Raw genomic sequence first — 24,194 nt, forward strand, 5'->3', positions numbered from 1 at the left:
AGCACAAATATTTCCTGTTTCCACTGGCTAAAATACATAAAATCATGAAAAATCTCAGAAGCATTTTCTTGATCTGCCACAGGACACTATTCTTTTCTCCTAATGAAATCTCAATTATTAAAAAAAAACCAAAAAAACAAAAACAAGTGTAAGATAAGCAGGTTTTTGGGCAGAATTGTAATAAGACTGCCTGCTGCTGGTAAATTCCTTTTTTTTCCTAGGAAATGCAATATTGCTTTTTTCTTAACTTCCTTAATAAAATCAGAAAATCCCTCTGAAAACAGCTACTAACATAAGGAAACCCCCCAGGAATAAAGCCACAATATAATAATAACGGGTGTTTTCATTTTTTAATCTTTTTTGGATTAAATGATGTGTCAAAGATAAATTTAAATGGTTTCTAGGTTTCATTTTTAGGCAAGTTTTGGATCAAAAGAGAATCTGCAAACACAAATAAGCCTCCAGTTAGAGGATTGAAAAGAGGAGCAATGTATCTACTGGATTGGATTAGACATTTTAAGTTCTTGGTCTCATACAGAAACAACATAACCTTGCTACAAAATATCCTTCGTATAAAATACTCATAAGTTATTTTTCTTTACAGTTTGTTTATATTGGTTTTGTTGTTAGAAGTGAACTTGGGTGATTAATTCCATCTCCCTGTGGTGCTTGTGTGTACTGAGCAGGGGTTTGTGAGCTTTCAGTATGGTAAGTACTACAATGCTTTCTTATCTGCACTGGAGTTTTTCAGCGACCAGATGTTTCATTAGCAATTTCTATATCCTAACTTTTAGATTACGGAGAATTATTGCTCTAAGCAGTCCTTAAAATGCTTATTAGACAATATAATATAATTTGTTTCAAGGCAACAGCATCCAGAACTGGAGTATTAAGCTGCTAAACACTTTGATAGTTGAGTGCCTCTCTTCTTTCTGCTGAGAGCTGGATATGTATCAATCCTGATTTTGGGTTGATAAAAGCAAATCTGGTTTTCATGTTTGAAAAACTATTTTTCCATTTCCTATTTCTGTTACTTAGAAATTAGTCCTGTTAATATAACCTCAGTGCTGGGACTGAGAGTTATGTATTACAACTAGCCTAGTAATAGAGTTAAGGTCAGGATGATGGTTTGAATTTGGGGAGACAATTTTTTTAAAAATCCAAAAACCTAAGCTGAACATCAACAAGCTTGAGAGAAGAAAAGGGAAAATGTGAATGTAAGCACCTTCTCCTGCTGTGATTTACAAACTCAGGAAATAAAATACTGCACCTCTTCCTCCTCTCATTTTCTCCTGAAGCTTGTCTTCATTCTGCTCACAGCAGATCAAATGAATAAGTGTTGGCTGACAGAGCTGAGATTATGGCAGCAACTTTTTCTACATATCTACTCATCCCTTCACCTTTAGCTGATGTCCTGTCTTGCAGAAGAGGTGGCATTTTGGCATCTTCCTTGTTTGAGGGACAGAATTTTTTAAAATTTTAAAAATTAATCATCTATCAGGTCACTACTGAACTTGTGTTTGATTAGCAATATGTGGCACGCTAATTATTTTGTGCTAGGTTAGAAGATCAGTGTGTCCATAAAACCATACATGACTAGAAATTCTCCCTTATGTCAGTCAGAAGATACTGTTGCTGAAATGTTGGGTTTGTACATCCTTAAATGGCTTCATTGTGTTCCTCAGAGCTACACGTTTATGAAACTAAATTGTCTGTCAGGCCCTGAATTAAGTGGTCCTTTTAAATTGCAGGTTCATGTAGGTCAATGCTGGGGCTGACACCAGGAGAAAGGGCAAAACTTATTTGATGAACAGAAATAGTTGCTGTGGCTTCCGTATTAGTGTTCATAGGTTGAGGAGCTCATTTAAAATAAAGCTGCAGTGAACTCTATTGTTTTAAATAATATGAATGTATCAGCATTTTTTTACATTAATCATTCTGTTAAAAATAAGTTGATAGCTGTAGAGGTCTTATACATTATATACAGAATTTATAAACTAATCCTTTAAAATTGCCTAAGGATAAATCATATTAAATAAATTATAAAAGCTCCAAAATATTTCTCCCTTTCAAAGAAGGAAGTAATTGTTACCTTTTAATTGCAAACTATCAAGCATAAATTATATATAGCTGCAAATCCTATTGAAGTGAATGAGATTTTTCCCTAGTATTTCTTAGAGATAGAACTTCATCCCAATAAATTTCCATTGCAGTTCAGTAACAGTTTCTGAATGACCTGTGAACAAAAGCACATGTGCTATATTTTCATATTTTTCACTGTTATAACCTTAAAAGCTAGAATCTTGACTTAATTTAAATTCCTTTTTTTCCCAGTTTTAATGATTCCAAAATATTAGTATCTGAAAGAATCCAGGTAGCTGTGAAGACTGCTGGCTTTAATATTCAATATGCTTTTGTCACAGACATCTGCAGTCTTACACATTATTTCATCTTTTGGGTTGTGAGGGTTTTTATTATTATCACTGCATTATCATTTCTTGAAATAAATTTTCTATATTTTTATATGAGTTAGCCAAGTAAGGACTGTAGGAGGTTTTTTACTGATTGGTACCACTAATAATGTTAATTGGTAAATAGCTGGCTCTCATTTCCCAGTCTGATATTTTTGTTTAATATCAAAAAGTACAGGACAGGTTTTTGAATGGTGCTGTGAAAGATTTCTCAGCTTGTGGCACACAGTGCAGGGAGATTTAGGTTAGTTTTCTAGTGCACAGCTTTTCTTCTGTAGGCAATAACTCACAGAGCAATGGCTCTGAATTCGATTATATTCAAATATAGGACTGTCAGGAGTAATGATTATGAATTGCAGGATGGCAGGGAGCAGAGAGTACTGTGGTAGTAACTCTGTACAAAATTCCCCAAGGAATGTGTGAACCAGGTTTTCAAGCTGGGTGTCCACCTTCATAGTTTAGGAAGAATTTCCTGGGCCTGGAAAGTTTTCTGTTTGTTTTTCCAGCGAAGTGCCCCTTCAGTGGTTGCATTTACATGTACCCCTCGTTCTTGTGTCTATCTAGTTATTCACCCATTCTCCATATAATTTATTGTTCATCTCATTTTGCTTTCACATGCTATTTCAAGTCTCTGTTCTTCTCTATAGCCCTTAACCTTTCTTCCCTTGTTTTGTACTCTCATTCTTTTAAAATTTTCCTATTCTGCAGATGTGCACATTACAGACGATTAAGTTATTCTATTTGGAAACATCTGTTGCTGAAGCTTTTCTTTCTTGTCAAAGTATCCTACAAATCCAGGGTATGACAAGGAGCTTTGTCAGATTATTGGTAAATAAGAGGAGACTTGTATTTATTAAAGAACTAGCAATGATGTTCAATTACACTGTATTTTCAATGTGCACATGAATTTTAAGCAGTAGAAAATCTTACATGGAGACTATACGTCCTTTTGAAAGCTACTGCTTGTAAAACTGCATTTTATTGTAAAATCCAGAATCTTCAGCTGTGCTCTTATGGATATCCCTAAATCTACTGTGATAAGCAAATCGTTAATACATTTCCATTGCATTTTCACATTTCACTATCTGGTGAAAAGAATTATTAGAATATATTATTTTTATATCTCCTTTTTGCTGTTGTTGGCAGTAGAAAATCATTAAAATGATTCAATTTCATAGCTCAACCCAAAATATAAGATTTTGTACTTGGCCTGTTTTCTTATATAGTGCTTATGGATTGCATAAGTTTTGATCTTTCTCTCATTAAGTGTGGCTGACAGCCTGGCAAAAATATGTAAAAGAGTTCTACCATAGAGGACATGCAGCAAATCAGCAGGGTACTTTCTCTGCAAGTTCAGTCAGGAATTTTCCTCTGTTTGTGGCATAAAGTTTGAAATAATTATAAATAATTCTTTTAAAACTTTGCCTCTACTTTGCAGATTTAGAACAGGAAGTCATTGGATTACTTCTCATTCATCAATTACAGTTTAAAGGCCCCTTTTCATATAATTTCCTAAAAAACAGAATCTGCTGCTATGCAACAAAACTGAAAACACACCTGGTCCTATTCAATCAAATTCTGATTACAATCTCCTAGTTGCTAATAGACAGTTTGCAAAAAAACCGGGAAACTGCTGCTTTACTCGGAGATTCTCACTGTAGTCCTCAGTACTCTGTCCTGAAGCTGCACTAAAACCATCCTGTCTTGTTCCAGGCACTATGTTTGGAACAAAGGTTGAAAACAGCTCAGTTCGGGTAGAAAGTTCATGTTTGAAAGCGAAAGAGTCTGTCTGTATAAATATAATCAGGAGGGCTGAAGTCATTAAGGGATAGCTCATAATTTAGTCTGTACAGCCACAGAAGCCAGTTATGAGAGATACCTCTAATTTCTCTTTCTCTGTTAAAGAGAGAGTGGAAAGAAGTGGTGCTGCACAGGTTATACCCTGTGAGGGCAACACATTAATCGGGTCACTGGGGCAGTGATTGCTAAGCCATTCACCTCTTCCTGCAGTCTGCTTGCTCACCTGTTTGGAGAAAAGTAGTGGCTGTTTCTTGAATGATAGGAGAGTAAAGTGAACCAGCAGGGCCACTGCTGATCATGTTTCAAAAGTTTGCATATCATTCTTTGGTTTTTGTGTTGCAGAATTTTGTCTGTTTCTTAAAAAAACTATCATTTATTTTAAAAACTGTGTTCTTCTAACTCTGTTCCTGTCTGCTCGTCCTGCTCTTACATTGTCCATTGCTTTTCTGCCAGCACAAAATGTTCAAGTGTCTATGTAATGAATTTGACTAAAGTGACCAATTACAAAATTGCTAATTTTTACTTGCTGTGGTTTTCTGACATTTGCTGTAGAATAAAACAGGATGAGGAGGAGGCAGGATGGTGCAGGGACAGTAAAAAAAACAACATCTAGTAGAAAGAGTGCATTGATTTTTTCAGCAACACAGATTTATGCTATCCCAAAATTAATTCATCTGGCCCACATCTAAGCAACAACATCCTGGAAAAGTACGTGTTTTGTACAGAAAGGCAGAAACATCACTTCTTGATATGTGGAATGCTTAATCTATATCCATTGAGGAAGTGATATTTCAGACAACTGAAGGGAAATGTTGGAAAGGTTTCTGGGTAAACGTGTGCACCTTCAGTTAGTACATCACAATTATTCACTTCTGAATTAGGCTTATAAAACAAGCTAGATGTTGAACCTAGGAAGTATCTGATGCCAAATTTTAGGGAGTTTCCAGCATGAGGAAAAGCCATTGAGTATCATGAAGAGGGAACCTATTAGGGGATGCCAGCTAAGGGGATGCTGTGCTTTTGGGTCATTCACATACGATAAAAAAGGTCTGAAATCCATTTTATGTTGTGGCTTTTTGGGAAATTTCACATGGATAGCTTGGCTTGAGGGAGGACTCTGAGAAGGTAACAATGAAGGCATATTGGACTTCCAAGGGTAAGTTCTCTCACTTAGTGAGTGATTGAGAAAATCAGTCTTGTGGTATACTGATTTCTCATCTCAAGCCTGTTTTGGTTAGCATGGGAATTATGCAGGGAAATGCTCAAGTTATTTAAAAAGCTTCCATTTTTACCCCTTCCTTATGCAGTTATAGTAGTTAAGAAATCTTGAACTAATAAAGACCATAAGAAAACTTGAATCCACTAGCTTATTATGAAGAAATCTGAAGAACAGTCTTGCACATATAATTTGTCAGAGCCAGTGGTAAGACCCCTGCCTGAACCTGCTTAGCTGGGGCATGGGAGACAATCATATTTGCAGAAAAAAAGCTCAAACCTTCATTAAAGTGAAAATAAAGGCTTTATATATGCTGCCTAACCATTTAAGGGTCTATAATACTTTCTCTCTAACAAAGCTTTCAGGGTTGGCTCCTGGGGACTGAGGGCTTTGCTCTATCAGTGCTTTCAGCCTACAAGAAGGACAGCAATACAGTTTATTTCTGTGCCTGCATTCTACTTGTTCCTTATAAAACCTCATCTATGTTTGCTCTTCCTTAGCTAACAGAGGAGAAAATTGCCATTAGTCTGCTGGCAGGCTGTCAGTTAAATATTATTTCAAGTTCTCTGACTAGAAAAGAGATGTTTTCCTTTTTTGTGTGCATGCTTCTTTCCTGTCTTTTCACTCTTTTCATCCATCTTATGACTTTTTAAGTCATGCATTCTATTCATGGTACTTTAAAGATATAGCTGGTTTAACAGGGTCCTCACTAATCAAACATACAGTAGAAATATATCTGTGGCTTTCTCAAGGCACAGCAGTGTGCTCTACAATAGCAACAGTAAGGCAACAGTAAAAGCTTAAACACAAGGCTATTTATGTAAATTTCAAAATTAGTTGTCCTAATTGGTGCTGAAAAATCATTAGTTTAACATTCAGGTGAAGGCCTTTTAACACTACCACTTAAATGTTTTCAGAAACTCCTTTAAGATTGGTGAGAATAGACTTCCCATTTGTGAAATTTCAGTGTGTGCTTTAATTTTTGCCACACCAGGTACAGACAGTTATCAGTTTGGTGGATATTTGGGGCTGTCTGAGTCAGGGCCAGAGTGTGATTATTTATCAATGAGCTCTGAGATCTGGAATGCTGCCAAAGTTTCCCAAGCAAAGCCCAAGGGAGCAGCCTGAAGTAGACTGAAGTTGTTCCCTCTGATCCTTCAGCCTGAGGTCTGCATGGGGAGCAGGGAGCAGGAGATCCTCTAAAACACTAAATATGACAAGAGGACTCTTGAGGGGCAGGAAAGCAGAGATTGCTGCAAGCACGTAGCCTCTCATTTTACCAACAGGGACAAAGCAGCCTCCAGGATGTGCTGGATCTGTAAGAATAGACTGTCTTGAATTAATAAATCCTGATTTATATGCAAGGGAGCTATGCATGTCTAGCTCATACTGGTCTTAGCAAATCTTTCATAAAAGGACTTTTCAGAAGAAGTAGACTAGGCCTTTTAAATATTTTAATGGGAAGAAGCACTTGAAAGTAAGTTTTTCATGTATAGCAGGTCCTAAATTTCTCTTATTTTACTTTTATATTTTCTTCCTTTAGCTTTTGAGGAGTAAGATGACTTAATCACATTTCAGGACTGGTGATTTAAATTATCCTCACAATTTTTTTCCATGACAGAAAGTGGGTGTTAGAGTCAAATCTTGCAGGGATAATAAGGAATCCTGTTCTAATCAGTAATAGCAAAGGTATTGAATAATATTTTTTTCTGAAGAAGAATATATAAAAGCTAATGTAATGTCATGTTAGTGAACTGGGCTGCCATGGCAGTCATTCCACAGTAAAGCTCTGCTCCCAGCTGCTCTCACAGAACTCTCTGCTAACATATTAGTTAAGTGATTGAGAAACGAAGATGAACACTGAGATGATATCATTTGCAAATGCAATGTGATTATTTCAGAAAATCAAATGAAACGCCATGTTTGAGGATTTTCTGAGAGGCTCCAAAATGCTGAATGACTGCACAGTAAAGTGGTAGGTGGAATTAAATAGCGATACTCAAAAAGTAATTCATGCTAGAAAAAAGTAACCTTAATTATGCGAGCACAGCAATGGAACGTGGTGGCACTGAGCTGAAGAAATTGTGCAGTCATTGTAAGTAGCTTTTGTAAAACAGTTCAGTGCTCAGAAGTGACCAGAAATCCCAGTGGATGGGAGTAGCTGTGGGGAGAGGAGGTAAGACCAGAAGAGAAAGCATTATGCTATTATGCAGTCATGGTTTATCCACTTCCTGAGTGCTCCATGTGTGTTCAGTTCCCATTCCTCATTATTAACTTAAATGGGGTAAATACAGGTCACTGCAACGGGGAGGATTACAAGTATGGATTAGCTTTCCTACATGGGGCAGCTAGGCATGCTAGGGAAAAAAAAATACCAAAACTGAGAGAATATGAATGTATTTTTATAAATATATGTTTATGCAGCCAAAAGAAGCAGCGGGAGGTTAATAAATTGATTTTTTTCAATGAAATGGAAATACATCAAGGACTTTCTGAGATAAGGCTGTTTTTACAGCTCCAGAAATCCCAAACATGTCTGTCACTGGAAGCTGTGACTCTGTTAGAGTAGTAATTACTATAGAGCAGTTCTGCTTTTCTGTGCTGCTCTTGAAAGCACAGTGCTGAACTAGCTGGTCTTATGTGCCATTTCCCAGCTTAATTTACAACTTCTTTCCCTAATTATTTCATCACTAGTTTACACCCTCTATTCAGAGCAACAGGAAATTGCTAGTGAAAGTAATCACAGACTCACAGAAACATTAGGCTGAGAAAAAATATAAATCTATCATCAACTGGGTGGTATACAGTCATTCTAAACTTTGTAATGAGATTCCATGAAAATTAGAGTGTTAACACACAGATGGCAGCAGATGACACAAGCCAGTATTTCAACAAATTCTCAAAAATCTTCTTGATTAACTGTCAAATCAAGTCAAACTAGGGTAAGCCATTAATTAGGATGGCTCTTTTATGTTCACTAAGCATTGTGAATAATTTTTTTTTTTTTTTTCACTTAGTGATAAGAGCTTTCTCGCCAGAAATTTTGGTCTATAGCTCTCTAAAAATGAAATTCATTGTTGGCATTCAGTATTAAGAAAAAAATAGCAATAACTCAGCATGGGTGAGTTGATGATGTTTCTAAATTTATACACAGATTAAAAATATCAGACTTCATGTAAAAACACATTTCTTTGCTTTTTCTGCCTGTGTTTCTTAGGACTCTCTGTTTCTAAGATATAAGGCTCTTGAAAGGAACATTTATTGATATGTTTGCAGAAAACATTTAAAAGTGCTTATAAATTTAATTTCTATGGAGAAACATTGTAGTATTGCAATACTACAGTTGGAAGACTTATTTTTGGTGAATGGAAAAATACTTGTTTTTTAGTTGGTTTTTTTTTCCAAAAAATCTGTGTAAAAAGATACTAAAATCATTAATAGTTTAGTTCAGAAAGAAATTAAATCTATTAAGTAAGTGAATAGGCCTTTTTCCAAAAACAAAGCTTTAGTAATTCAGTGGTGCTCTGTTATCTCAAGAACTTTTCAAGGAAAACCAACCAAATTGCCATCTCTCTGCAAGTAGATACTGCTTTTCTGATCAGCACATCACATGCTCACAGCTGTCATTCTGTCCTAATATACACTTGTAAGGAACTCACAGAATAAGTGTTTGTGATTATTTTAATTTTTTTAATGGAATGGACATGCATTTGGTTGGAAATAAGGGAAGGGGGAAACAGAATCAAAGAGAGTGAAATTGGAATGTGGTGTCTGGTTCTCACAAGCACAGCCAGTGAGCATTGCAGTAGGTCTGGCATATGTTGAAGGGAATTGCCAAGTTTCTGTCTGTCCCTCTCATATTAATAGATACTGTTTCTAAATGATCGAAAAAAGTGCAACTAATTTCAGTGAGAGTCAGATCTGATCCTATTCCTCAGCTTTGTCTGATGAGGAGGAGCCAAGCTGCTCAGGGAATGTTTGGCTCCCTCTTCTTCATCAAAGAAAGAAAGGAAAAATTAGAAGGGTTCCAAACTAAAATTTCGCATAAATTAAAATTATTTTGCTGCATTTCTATATTTATTCTGTTGGAAGGCTGGAATAAATCTCCAGTAAGGAATTATCCTACTCTTTCAGCACTAAGACCAGTGAAAGATGATTATAGCCAGCAGAGAACAGCACATGGGCATAGAGCTTTTGTCCTTTCCATATGTAGCACAGATATTGAGTTGTCTACCTATGTACATAAATACAAATTCACTAAATCTGGTTTCTGAGACATCTGTGGCATTTTGATGGCCCCTCCTTTACTGCATCTGCAAAAAACCTTTGTGTAAGTATGTATTAGTTTTAGTTCCGTGGTTTTTTTCAGAAAGGTGGCTCTTTTATCCTTGCTTCACTTCTCTGCAGCAAGGCATCGTTTCATAAGTTCAGTCTTGATGAAGGAGCCCAGCAAGCTCTCAGCTACAACATTATTCTTCATTAATGTTATAAGAACAGTAATTCATTTTTCAATGTGCTTTTTTTGAAGAGCTGATAACATTAAAAACATCTACCCAGTGCATGTCACTGATGAGCAGTTACTTATATTAAAAGCACTTACTCTGTATCTAGCACATTTTGCATTTATGTCTATTAAAATGCATGAAACATCTATCATAACATTTTAAGCACTCAGTAGCTTATTACTGGAACCACATAACTGCTTCCTTATTATCTCTTCTTGACAATAACTTTAATGAATTATATTCAGGTAGCTGTTGAAATTTCCATCCAAGCACATTACTTTTTTGGATGGCATGTCAAGAGGTTAACTTATGCTCCCTTCCAGCTGATTTCTAGGCCTCAATCCATCAGACCAGTCACTTCAAAGGAGATATTGCTCTGTTGAGCTGAGACATCAAGATAAAGTTGGCTTTCTGAGATGCAGTTCCCTTTGGGAAGTGTGCAAGGAATTCTTCAGCAGTTATTTGTCTAGGCAGTCTTGAAGCAACAAGACACAAGATGAAGACCAAGACATGGAATGAGGAAAAGCAATTAAAGAAAAAAGGGAGCTGTGGTTCATGTAGCTTATACTAATTATTTGGTATTATTTCTCATTCATTTTATATTCTGTGAGATTTTCCTCCAGGGAGTGAATTGCATGTATGCAAAAATAAAATTTCATTAGGTAAAAGTTCCTCTCTGTCTCTGCACGTTAAGGCTTTTCTCATTAGTATTAAAATCTGTCTGGAAAAGAAAGCTCAAATAGGTAAGTCAACAATTCCATCTTTCACTTACATGCCATGAACTGTATATTTGACTTGTGGAAATGAGATCAGAAATAAAAAATAACAATCATGTTCACTGCCATTTAAGGAGTTACAGTTCTACCAAAATTTAAGCTCTATAATTGTTGAATATTGGTGAAAATTACCTGCTGAATTTTTGTTGTGGTTACTGGTATACTTTGAACTGTCTCTGCTGTTTTTGCTGTGTAATATTTCAGCAGCTTGAAAGCAAGTCTGCTGTTTCCTGGGAGGAAACGACCACACCATTTGCTCTGGGGGGAAGAAGTATTCTTGCATCTCCAGCTAACAGGAGACAGCTGACACCATCACTGACATGATACAAGACACTTAGGAACTCAGCTGACGAGCTAATTGGCTGTGAATAAGAGCAGCACTACCTCTGAAAGTCAGCAACACGGATTCTTGATTCCCTAAAATTGCATAAATCAAGACACAGAGCACACCTTAAGAAAGTGCAAGTAGGCACTTCTGTCAAGAAGCTTACTTGTTTTGTTAAATAAAAAATTGTCACTAGCTGATGCTGAGCACAATCCTAAAGAGATGATAAATGGTACAAGAGCATTGGAAATATTCTCTCAATGGTAGAAACAATGCCATGAACTAAAGTTATGCTTTTCTACTCAGGCATGCAAGAGTATACCCACCAAAGTCATTGGAGGCTGAGCATAGAACTGCGATCTACCTTTGTATTCATCCTTTTTTAATTTCTGAAAACAATCTGAAATGTCTATATTAGTCCTCCTTCCTTGACTCCTATCTTCCTAGAAGCATTCAAGAATAAGCAGTGTCAAGAAATTGTGCTTTTTGATCCGTGATGGTTATAAAAATATTTTAAAAGTTAAATAATCAATAATAAACCTTTAAATATTATTTAAATATTATTCTCGTTATTCTTAATTAGGCAAAATGTTATCATTCAGGATTTAAATTACAAAAAACCACAAACAAACAACAAATAAAGGATATGAGTGTGAGATTTAGTTGTAACTATTTTATAACAACTGTTTTTGGGATGAAGACACCTGTAAGTCAAGAGGAGCCTATTCTTAAAATAAAGTCACAGTCCAAATTCTCTTCGTTTCCACACCAGCTAGTTTCCAATCTGCTTATTCTTAAGAACATTGTGCAAAATATAAGGGTAAAAGGAAATTTTTTTTTTGTTATGTTAATTTAACTAAACATAAAGATTTTTTTATATGAAAAAGGTAAATTATGGATAAGCATACTTAAGTTGTGCTTACTTATATTTTAAAATATGAGTTTTGACAGCCATGGTTTTGATATAAATGGGCACAGTCAATATCAGTGTCAGAAAGGCTAATATGTCAAATCTGTTTCTGCATTTTTTTCCTGTTGTCACTTATAATCTAGCTAATGTACAACAAATATTCCAATTCCCTCCGTGAAAAAAAAAAAAAAAAGAAAAAATCAAATGTGTACCTACCTTTTCTACAAAGATTGCTGTAAGTTAGGTTATTTTTACTTCACTGGGTTTAAGTGGAAAGAAGGTTCTTCAGCCTCCTAAGGGTTCACTTGGAGATCAGCTGCATCTGTTGCCTGGAGCACTTTTGTTTCAATATTTTTCATTTATTTTTTTATCACCTGAATGACAGCGATCAAGGTCCAGATTATGAAAGTTATTTAGATAGCCATCTTATTGTGAAATCCTTCTTCCAAGTCATAATTCCTCCAGATCTCTTGGGCTCAGAGGAGACAGTAAAATTCCCCAGGAAGCTAAGGCCATTTTATTTGAACAGTAACTTGTAGAGCTCATATCTAAGGAAATGGAGATTATCAGGTGTAGCACACTCCATTTCTTTGAAAACTTAGAGAAATGTTCCTGCTGCTCCTAGAAATCCACAACAGGGAAATGTACATTTCTGCCTCCATGTTTTTTAAGGTTTAGGTCTTTTGGTTTGGTAGTAAAGACCAGAATAAAGAGTCTGCTGATATAAACATCGAACCCTTCTTGGGAAAGGAGAAACTTAACTTCAATTTATCTTAGGATTGCTGTATTCCCCTACTTTAAGCCACATCTCACAAATCAGTAGTATTGATAAAACTCTGAATTTATACAGAACTAATGAATATTAGATTCTGGCTGCCATTAAAGTAATGTTAGAACAATGAATATTTACTTTTTAAAAAATTGAATTTCAATATTGCTTAAAATTGGGGGTTAATGTTAGTTTTAGTACTATTTTACACAGGTGTTCCCAAGTTCCCACATCAGTTCTCATGATTTTCAATGCTATTCTTTTTATAGAGAGGGACATGGTAAATACTAATAACTCCAGATGAATTAGCCATTCTTTTCTCCATCAGTCCTACAAACTTTTTGTTAAATGAGACCTAAAAAACCCTTTCCATTGAAACAAGCTTTTGGAATTAGAAAACTCAGAGTAATGCAAAAATCCTGTGTGGGAGAATATCAGTTTTTTAAAGGAATTTAAATCTCTCATTTTCTTTTTCATGTAATATGCAAGCTTGTGGTGGATGATATTTGAAAAAATAAATTTAGTTATCAAATGGGATAGAAGGCTTGTGATATTGCTGCTTTCCTAATGTACAGCACTAGCTTAGGTAGAATGAAGTCAATTATATTGACTTGAAAATGTTTGTGTTAAGTTTGACTTATAACAAAATGCTCAAACTTATATTCAGCTTAAAATTTGTGAAGTATTCATTATAGCAGCCATGTCAAGTTAATGTGAAAACAAATTAAGATTTACTAAAGCCACACAAGTAGTTTGTGCAAGTGAATCTGCTGAATGCCAGCTCACACTGATAAATCTTGAGTGCATTTAAAAAAATTTAACCTGATTCAAGGCAGGATATGACCTTACAGTGTGATGTAAAGCTGCACAATCTTTGTAAGTGCACATTTCTTTACCTGCAGTAAATACAAAGTAAATAATCTTGCACTCAAGTTTTCTTTGAATTAGCATAGAATTGCCATGTATTGAAAGTTCAGGCTCACCTCACCTACAGCAAAGTCATTTGTCAGGTTCATCATGGTTTCTGAAAAAGTGTCTCAGAGCATCCAGCAGTGAGCTGCCAAAGCAACAACCATATTTTTTCAAGTTCATTGACTTTGCTTTAGTTCAGGGCCTTAGGGTAGATTCATACAACCTTTAGCACCTTTAGCACATTTTCTGATAGTCATGATCCTCAGAGAACAGTATGAAACTGCACTCTTATTAAAAATACAGGAATCTAGCTGACTTCTGGGTTTAGCTGCTTTTAAAAGATACTTTTCTTTCAATATTTCCAAGAAAAAGGAAAATTACGTGTCCTTAGGGCTATTTGTGTTTCACTTGCTTAGATAGATGAGTTACAAAACTAAATTAAAATGCAACAGATTTTAAGCCATAAATGTTTTAAGTTATACATGGAGAGACATCTCTAAAATGGGTCAGACATTTCATAATGCAGTAACAAGACCAGTTTTATCCTCTCATGTGCTCTGAGTTCACAGAAAGCTGTAATTGCAACTTCAAAACTCCTTTTTTTTTTCATGGAAATACAGTTCAAATTGACCAGCAAGGCACACTTTTGAGAGCTTCTGTCTTCTGAATATCCTTTAGTCTAGCAGGGATGTCTAGAGGCCAAGACTTGCAACTCTAAAATTTACTACTTTCTGATGTTTTTCTTTCTTTCTCCATTTTGCTGAAATTGAGTACTGGTCCAAATAGTACTATCTATTTGTAGATAATAGGCTTTCACAAGGCAGTGGTTCATCATCAGCACCTTTCTTGTCAGAATCCTTAGATTTAATTTAGTCCAATAGATCTGCTTGTGTTCTGGCTCTGTTTAGACATCAGCTGTGTCACAGTGAATATCTCACAGCTTAAAAGAAATAAATGGATGAGTATGTGTGATATTGCACCCCAAATTAAACAGTTTCCAAAAAAACGACAAAGCTGGGAGGGGGGAAATGCACAGCAACTCAGACTATCGTCAGGGAAGCAATTTTGGAAAAAAGAGAGAAAAGAACCAAACAAATGAAAACTCTGTGCCCTCAGAGCTGGATATGGTGCTTGATTTCTGGATTGGTTGTTTTTATATCCCTGCATGGATTTTTCTTCCCCAGTGAATTCACTGTGCATGCTCTTTCTCCTTGCTAGTGAACTAGATCAATATTAAATGCAGTCTGTTTGTAGTTTGGACATGTAGAGGAGCCAGTAGAATTTTCAAAAGTATCTTGTTTAGCTTTTTGCATTTCTGTATGAGAAATATAGATATGCCTCGATGGAAATATTTAATATTATATTCCTGTTATTCTAAAGAATATGAGCAAATCTATTCTTACAGCTGGAATGAAGGCTGACAAATGATATTAGCAACTCCAATCCCCTTCATTTTAATTTCTGAAATGTCAAATTTTGTATATAAAAATGGATAAAAAATACCCTTAACTGCCAATACATTACCCAGATTGCCAAAAGCAATTTTGACTATAATAAAACTATTGTGGGCTGAAACATTTGGATCAAGTGATGCAAGATTGATATGTTTTTCTTGATACAATTCACTGAATGTGCTATTCTTGTGGAATTTTCCATATCAGTCTGTCAGGGAGAAAATACCGTGGACAAAATTTCTTTGGCTTGCAATTAGATTTTTTTTTTAAGTTACCCTATCAATTAGCTGTAAATGATAACCTGCTACACATTTCTGATATTTAAAAAGCAATACAATTTTTCTGTTGGCAAGAAACCTGTTTAGCCAGGGAATTTCGGGATGATACAAGCACAGCCATTTAAAATACAGTTGATTCTCTATATTAATTGACTTTTTAAGATCAGCTGTGCTAATGAGTGTTTCAGAAGACCAGTAATGTTTCTGCAGCCGGCCATAGAAAGGATGGGGAAGGTTAAGATGCCTTACCCTGAGTGTCTTGTGTTTCTGTGTCTTGCTCTGGAGGAATCTCTCCTGAACTTTTTGTGCTGCAGCCTGATATGTAATGCAGATGCCTCATGAGGTTTGCACAGTGACTGTGAGTCAGGCTGAGTGCTGGAACAGAAGCCTAAACTAGAGGCATGTTAAATTTACTCTGGTAAGCAGGATAACTGAGATGGCAAAAAGTCCTCTTGTTCTGCACCAGGTATTTACAATTACACTCTTGGGTGTCTCTCAGAGCCATGCAGCTGCCTATAGATAGCAAGTTGAATCATAAAATATTTATTATTTCAGCTAAAGTCTTGACAACTCTGACTTAAAGTAACATTCTCTATTAAGTGAATTGATCTCAGGGTTTTGTCTTCTTGTCCAAATGTCTTTTTGTCTAAATGCCACCTGGAACTGATAGCTGTAGTATGCACAGTTTTCTATTAGCAAACCAGGCTGAAACCACTGATCTTTCATATGCTGACTAATAAATAAATAGTAGTGATTTGCCTGTATCTGGCTTGGGTTCCATTAGTTAGTATATTATTCCCTATACCTAGTCTCCCTTCCTAGTCTCTGCTTATAGTGCCTCTTTCTATATTTCATGTTTCATATCTATTTGATGGCAGAATTGAATGCTCTGAGCATTTTGGTATATGCCTTAATGGTAGTGGTGGATGCCATTGTGAGAAACAAATTCAGACAACTCATTTTGAACAGGTTTTGCTAGAATGCAAGAGCTAGTATCTTCTTTCAAAATCATCAGTTCTGTTCAAGTAGTTGGTTAAAAGTAAAGCATCGCAGGATAGATATCTACATGAGGAAAAAATTCACGTATTAAAGTTAATTGACTGACTGGTTGGAACTCAGCAAATCTTCAGCACTTGAATTAGGCTGAATAAGCTCTTCACAAGGGAGTGAAGAGAGTAGGAATCTCCAGAGAACATTTATAATATTCTGTGCACTGGAAATGTGATTTGTTCTTTTCTTTGGGAGGTTCAAACCTTTTTCCTTTTACTTTGAAAGGTCTGTTAAGTTCCACCTGAGATGCTGACAACAAAGTAAACTCAGCTTTGGATGCCAAAGTAAACATATAACTGAGAATGTTTGGGCCTTTATATGTCCTAGTTCATAATGAATTGCACCATCAAGATTTGTACCTGTACTGACTGACTGCACAGTCTGCATTTTGCTTTGTAAAAAAGCCATTTGTACTAGCAGTTACCTGCTTTTAAATGCATGTGGAAATTTTACTGGCATGATGGACTCTGAGCAAACTGTGGCAGCCATAAAAGTGCCAGTGCTTCTTTTATTTGGTACTATCCATTTTCTCTAAGGATGCATAAAATCTGGTAGTGATTTAAGCCTTTAAAAATAGGAAAAGAACTGAACATAGACGTTGATAATAAATTTAATACTTAAGCAAGAGGAAATACTTAGTGGATTTTTTTTTCCAGTTTGCATCTTATCTCAGAAAGAAAAGGTTTATGATTAAGGTTTTAGTATCTGAGAGAATCAGTAGCTCAGAAAGTGAGCCGGTGCTGGCAGGGTGTGTGAAGCAAAATAACTTTGTCTAGAAACAGACAGATGAGTTCCAGGGGAAGGACAGTATGGGAAATAGGAGTGGAGGGACATAAGTTTGGAACAATTGTATCAGTCCATGTAAAACGAAACAAAATTATGCATATGTATGTATGTGTGTGTGTATATATATATATATGTGTATTCTTTTAATTTGGGCTCTTGTTTTTCTTTTTGTCAGAGATATAGAACAATTCTTTTTTTTAAGCCCAGAAAGCCCCTTGCCCCTTGCAAAAAAAAAAAAAAAAAAAAAAAAAAAAAAAAAAAAAAAAAAAAAAGGTGACAGTATGCCAATTCTTATTTAAATACACTCATTTAAGAACACTTTCTGCTGGTGTGATTTAAATGGAGTCAGATCAGTCTAAAGTCAGAATACCACTGGCAAGCCAATCATTTAGTGGATATGAATTTCTAGTAGATTCACCATAAGAACTATAACCAGGGCACAAGAAGACTCTGTATCATTGTGATCTCAACATGATGTTTGTATTAATTTCAGGTCAATATATTTGAAAGTCAGTGAGGAAAGTACTAATATGAACTATGTTTCAGGTTGACCAATGCCATTTAACAAGGTATGTTAAGAGTTTTCTTCTGCAGTTCTGGTAGTCTTGTGGTATCAAGGGGTTCCTACGTGTTTTTGTGTTTAAGTATTTAGACAATTTTCTCCTAAATACTCTGCTCACAAACATAGTTGTTGCTTTTCTGTATGAAAGCATGTCCTTGGCCAGGAAGCAGCACAAGCACTGCATTAGCACTGGAATGGTGAGCATCCATCCTTCCTTATCTCCCTCCTCAACTGCCATGGAAAACTATTCTACTTTGCAGAGATGCAGCATGATGGGACAGGGAGATACACAGTCCCTGGGCACTGGACCTTGCTATTTTGTAGTTTCTTGTACCCTCTCTGGCAAATCAAAAGCCTTTTTTCTCTGTTAGAGATCTGCCCCAGGAAAGAAAGGTCTCTTTTTCATGTAAGTGATAGTTTCTCCAAGGCCAGGACTCTTTTAAGTGCACTGCTCCCATGGTGTGTCATACCAAGGTTTGTCCTTTTCAAAGCCCTTTCACCAGGGGTCTCCTTAATCCTCTTTTGGATTATGTGCAGTGGGAACAGGCAGTTTACACGGAGTTCTGACTTGATTTTTTCACTTGGAGTACTCTTGCAAGGAAAATAGACTGATGCATTGGAAAACACACATTTAATTTTACAACAGGAAGAGTTTACAAGTCCCCCAGCCATTAAAAGGGAATAGATAGATTTGCCTGCAAATGTGAGCAGCCAAGTTAGATTTGATGTTAGTATACACTGAGGCACATTTACACGAAAGGAACACTACAGAGGATTGTTAATGTGAGAGTAAATTAAAATTGCATATGCTTTTACGTCTTTTAGAAATCTGAAGAGACATAATGGAGACTAAGTGGTTCAACTACTTTAAAAATTAAAAAAAAGGAGGTTGGACTAACAAATAAATATGAATATGTTTACAATAATATTAAATGGTGTATGCCTAAGCAGGCCTATTGACTCTCACTAAGATTTTGCTCATGTTATTTCAGCATTTTTTATAAATCTGTTGTCTCCAAATCTAGGTAGAAGTTGTTTCCATTGAAGTGCCTAAAAGAAATAGCTTAAAGTTTTAGTCACTGCATCTATACCAGAACGTTCAAAGAGAATATTAGTCACTTAAGCTTTATGCAAAACTGATCTTTCTCTTGTCAAAGAAAGCGAACATTTAGGGAATAGAATGATTCAGGTAGTTGACCCCAATCATCTGCTTCTGCTGGGTTTGAACATCTTTCCTAGCTTGGTGTCAATACAGAGAGACAGAGAAACAGTGTTGTGAGACTCTCACTGCCTTTGCTTTGCATTTTTGTTCCTGGAGATCCCTTGGCATGCCCAAAATAGCAAAGGTTGCATGTAAAAGCAGGGCAAAAAACTAGCAGCAATTTTAAAAATGCTGACAGAAGATGGAAAACATCTGAGATGAAAACTGTCCAATATGCTGAACAGCTACATCAAACTCTTAGTGTCCTTTTCCCTCTGTGCAGTTATGAAGTCAGAAAGGCTTTGATTTTATTAACAGATCTCACTCATCACAGTTAGCCTGTGCTGAATGGAAAAGAACCCCAAGAGAAAAGTGGAAGAGTTTCAGAGCTAGTTGCATGTCCCTTTCAGAGCAAGACTGACATGTGGTATAGAGTCACCTGGAAGGGTACAGTGCAGGTAATGGTCTGACTCAGGGTAACCCTAATGTTTCCATGTAAAAAGTTATTTTATAATGTATCTCTTTTACAGAATCACAGGATGGGTCAGGTTGGAAAGAACCACAGTGAGGCATCTGCTCAACCTCCTCTAACCTCCCTGCTCAAGCAGGTTACCTACTCCAGTGCTCTGCCACCTGTACAGTAAGGAACCTGTTCCTCATGTTCAGGTGGAACTTCCTGAGCCTCAGTTCCTGCCTGTGTCCTCTTGTCCCATTGCCCAGCACTGCTGGGCAGAGCCTGGTCCATGCTCTGACCCCTCCCTGCAGACAGTGACAAATAATGATGAGGTTCCCTCTCAGTGTCTCTTCTCCAGGCTGAACAGGCCCAGTCCTTCATCCTTTCATCATCAGAGAGATGCTCCTGTCCCTTGATCAGCTCTGTAGCCCTCCTCTGGACCAGCTCCAGGAGCTCTGTGTTTCTCTAGCACAGAGGAGTCCAGAATTTAATTGACAACTTTTAGTTACCAGCAGCATTTATTCTGCCACAGGAACTAAAAACCAGGCCAGGGAGGTCTCTGTTCTACAAGAATGCAATTTGTATATTGCTGATTAGCTTTGCCTTTTGGACAGTCACCACATGAGTTTTGATTGATTGGTTTAGCACTTGGTCTATCATCTATTCATATCAATGGCAGTACAAAGTCAGGGTTTTTCTTTCTCTTTCACTTCTTGGTCAACAGCACAAGGGACAATTTCCATAATCCTTTGCTTATGAGAAATCTTTTCCTGTGCATTAAAAGTATCCTTTTTCCTAGGTTTGTGGATAGTTTGATTATCATGAGTACATTGTGCTGTACACATGAATTTTCATTAAAAGTGTTTGGTGCATTGCTGACAAAAATAGCAGATTTCAAAAAAAACCATATCCAATAAATGAAAAGGGAAAGTATGGTTGGAAGATCTGCTAACAGCAGAAGGTACTGGATCTGAATATTAGCAAGTCATCTAGATCAGGTAATAGATAATATTCTGAGAAATCCTAATAAACAGAAGCTAAACAAACAGAGAAGTGGACATAGATTAAGAAAAATATAACACACATGCATACGCATTTACCACTTTATATTTTCTACCTAATTATTTTTAATAAAGGAGCAAAAATCCAGGCTTGTAAATCCATATTTGAAGTTCTTTTGGTTCCATAATCCCTTTTCTTAAAGAACTGTATGATATTGAAAAGTGAATAATTAAATCCATGTTGACTGTGCCTATTTATGAAAACCTGGTGCATATACAATGTGTTTACATAGTTAAATAGACATTAGAAGTGTGTTAATGTAGTAGCTCTATAGTATACAGTATATAGTAGCTCTATATTTTTGCTTATACTTGGTAATTTTCTTGCTTGATGTGACTTTTGATGAGTTTTAACATTTGCCCAGCCAGTCTCTCTGTTTCTCTCTTTCTCTGTGAGGTTCACATGTAAACTGCTTTAAAGATTGCATAATGACTGTTTGGCATGTCCTACAGGCAAAGGCCCAGAAACCCTTTTTGCTGGCTATAACCTCAATGATAATGAGTGGCACACAGTGCGTGTGGTGCGGCGAGGAAAAGGTTTAAAGTTAATGGTGGATGACCAGCAGGCCGTGACAGGTACTGTGGCATTGTGATTCCATGATTCCATCTTGTTGGGGGGAAACACAAAATCAAACCAAAACAAAAAAAACAAAATCCAAAAAAACAAACAACAAAAAAAACCAAACCAAAACACTCCCCCCCGAAAAATAGACAAACAAAAAACCAAAACAACCTCCCCAAAACAACAACAAAAATAACAAAACAAAACAAACAAACAAACAAAAAAACCAAACCAAACCGAAACAAAACAAAACAAAAAAAAAAAAAAAAAAAAAAAAAAAAGACAAAAAAAGAAAAACCCACCCAGAAGTAAAATTACTTTATCTGAGAGAAACAGATGCTTTTTTTCCCCCTTTTCTTGGGTAAGATTCAAAATTCACGCTATGCATATTGGAATGCTGGTACAAGAAGTGTGTTATTACTCTTGATATTGATGTTGCTCTAAGGTTGCTATTGCAATTAATGAAAAACTTCATGCTGACTTAAATGAATGCTTTTATACAATGATTGGAGAGAAGTGATTTGGTACATCACTAATGAGAAGGCAACCAAGCTGCTTTTGGCCACACATTGTTAGGGCTATACTCTATGCCACTGCTGGAAGAAAGAATTTAATAAACGTCTGAAGGATATTTTACTATGGTTTGAATCTTGCATCAACTGTCCTCAATAATTATATATTAGACAGCATGTTTTTCTCAAATACTGAAATAGCAGTTGGGATGGGAGAAAAAAAATGACATGCATGCTAGCAGATGATAGAAATTTATTTCTATATTTATATTATAAGAAATGTTAATAGAGAATTGATTTTGTTCTGTACAAGACAATGCTTACATGCATGTTGTAAATAGCAACTGATCTGGCTTTTTGCACAGCAGAATCTGCCTAAATTTTTTGTTAGCTTTTTAGAATTATCCTTTGGTTTTGTGTGGCATTCAACAATTTTTATCCTTGGTTCTAAGTTTTATTTGAATGGTAACAAGTAAAATGTTTTGGTTTTTTTTTAAAGAGTGTAACTTCTTTAATAGTCCCTTTTCACCACAGCAGAACACTGAGGGTCGTATAACTGGTAGAAAAATAATTAATATAGTTGTAAGAACACATTTTCTAGAATCAGAAATTACCAATATATTTTCTAGAGCTGAAGTCTGTTTATGTTATGATACCTAGGGTAATTTTCCTAAGAATGTAGATGGCCTAAATAATTTATTTTCTTTTTGATAATAGATTTATAGTATGGGAGGAAGTATACTATAAAATATTATAATCTTGCTGCTTCAGCTGCCACTCGAGACAGATTCTAATATAGAGAAAATTGTTTAAATCAAAATCCAGTGCAAGATCCAAATGCACAATTCCTGGGCTCCTCATGCCAGAGTTCTAATCTACAAATACTGCAGGTTACATAAGCTGGGTCCAGCTTTCTGGTGCAACACTTTTATTCTTTCCTCAACCCAGTATCTACATCCAAAAATGGCCAGTTGACTTGAATTCCCTTTCAGTTCTTCAAACTGGAAGTCGTCTTCATTTGCATAATCCGCAGATGTTTAATGTTATTAATCCAAAAGGAGAAACTCATCCCATTATTTTGGACGGAAAAAGACATCCTAAACTTCCTAAACTCCCTGTAGGAATCTGCATGGCCAATCTGTGGCCTCCTCCACCAGTGAGGGGGAAACTGCCTTATGACAAGGAACAGAGGGAACTTTAAATATGGGTAATCTGCTCTTAGTTCCATGAATGTCATGTTTCATACAAAGAAAATCTTTATTGTTGTGTAAGTGGTGAGATTTTTTGGTTTTGGTTTTTTTTTGGGGGGTGGAGGGGTTTTTTGCTTGTTTTCGGGTTTTTTCAACACTGAGTGTTTTTAAAGCCTTTAAAATTTTAAATTTCAAGTGTGTGTAATAGAATTTAATGTACTGTAGCTTTGAATTTCCCAAAGGATATGGAAAGGGTTGCCATATGAGATTAAAGTGTGCTTGTTCCAAACTGCTTAGAACTTTTCTTAAGATGCCCCAACAATCAGAAATTTGGTTAAAATACAACCACTTAATTTTTCATGTGAAAGGTTATTATAGTTTTATGAGGTAAATAGGGAAGTAAACTGACTTCCTACTAAAAATTCCAGCTTTCCCCTGCCACACATTGTTTTCCTTTTTTGATTCCATTTCCTATGCCGTATATGAAAGAAACCACATCGGATCCAGAAAGCTTAAACTGGAGGAAAATCCATTACATAATTCAGTATGTCTTTCCGATTTTTACAGATTAGAAAATGCCACTTGTTCATTTGTGAGTTTTGCTTGGTTCTCTTTGACAAATGCATAATGTGTGCATGGATACATAATATAATTCAGAGTCATAACTAGCTTGCATTGGAAGCCATGAAGGTGATTTTGAAGAAGTTACTCATCATAGAAGAGTTTAAATACTTCCAGCCCTGATGAACCTTATTTTCTAAGACTGTATAGAAAATAAAAGTGGTTGGAAGGTCACTAAATTTGGATTACATAATAGCTTATGCTTATGAACAGAATTTCAATTGCCCTTTTGTATGTTTTTCCATAAACCTGAGAAACTTTAAAAAAGAAATAAATAAAAACAGAAAACAACCAAAACCAGACAAAAAAAAGTAAAAAAAAAAAAGAAAAAAAAAATCATCAAATCCCCAACCTTGTAAGCCCAAACTACATTTTCTTTTACTTCATTGCTGCATTTAAAAATCCTGTGGAGCATTACTTGAAACCTCAAGTCTTGTTTGCATGTTTGTAGAACTGAATGTTGGAGGGATATTTGAGATGTGAGCCCAGATTCTGGAACATTTTTATTACTATGCTCAAGAAAGAAATACATTTAATATAGTGGGGCTATTGTGCTACAGGCCAAAGTTTGGTGGATTTTTGCCATGACATTATTGGAATGCCATCTGAAGAGATACAAGGCTGAAACATATAATGTTACTCTCTGAAAACTGATTCTCAGCTCTTTGTCTGTGATCTAATATACAGCTCTTGTCCCAGCAAAAATTACACATTTGGCATTTTTCAAGATAGCTCTCTGACTCATTACTGCATGGAAGAACCCACTTTTGCTTAATACA

At 35.9% G+C, this 24,194-nt stretch overlaps 1 protein-coding gene across 22 annotated transcripts in view; it reads left to right on the plus strand.

The window, feature by feature from the left end:
• Positions 1 to 24,194, plus strand: part of NRXN1 (neurexin 1) — a 671,565-nt gene that overhangs the window by 288,377 nt on the left and 358,994 nt on the right. For all 22 annotated transcript variants that reach the window (XM_088161001.1, XM_088161002.1, XM_088161013.1 and 19 more), the window contains one exon: positions 20,984 to 21,106. In XM_088161001.1, the coding sequence (XP_088017127.1) occupies positions 20,984 to 21,106 (123 nt within the window). The remainder of the gene's footprint in view (positions 1 to 20,983; positions 21,107 to 24,194) is intronic.

Source organism: Sturnus vulgaris, chromosome 3 (assembly GCF_052056855.1).
Source record: "Sturnus vulgaris isolate bStuVul1 chromosome 3, bStuVul1.hap1, whole genome shotgun sequence".
NCBI classification, from domain to species: Eukaryota; Metazoa; Chordata; class Aves; order Passeriformes; family Sturnidae; genus Sturnus; species Sturnus vulgaris.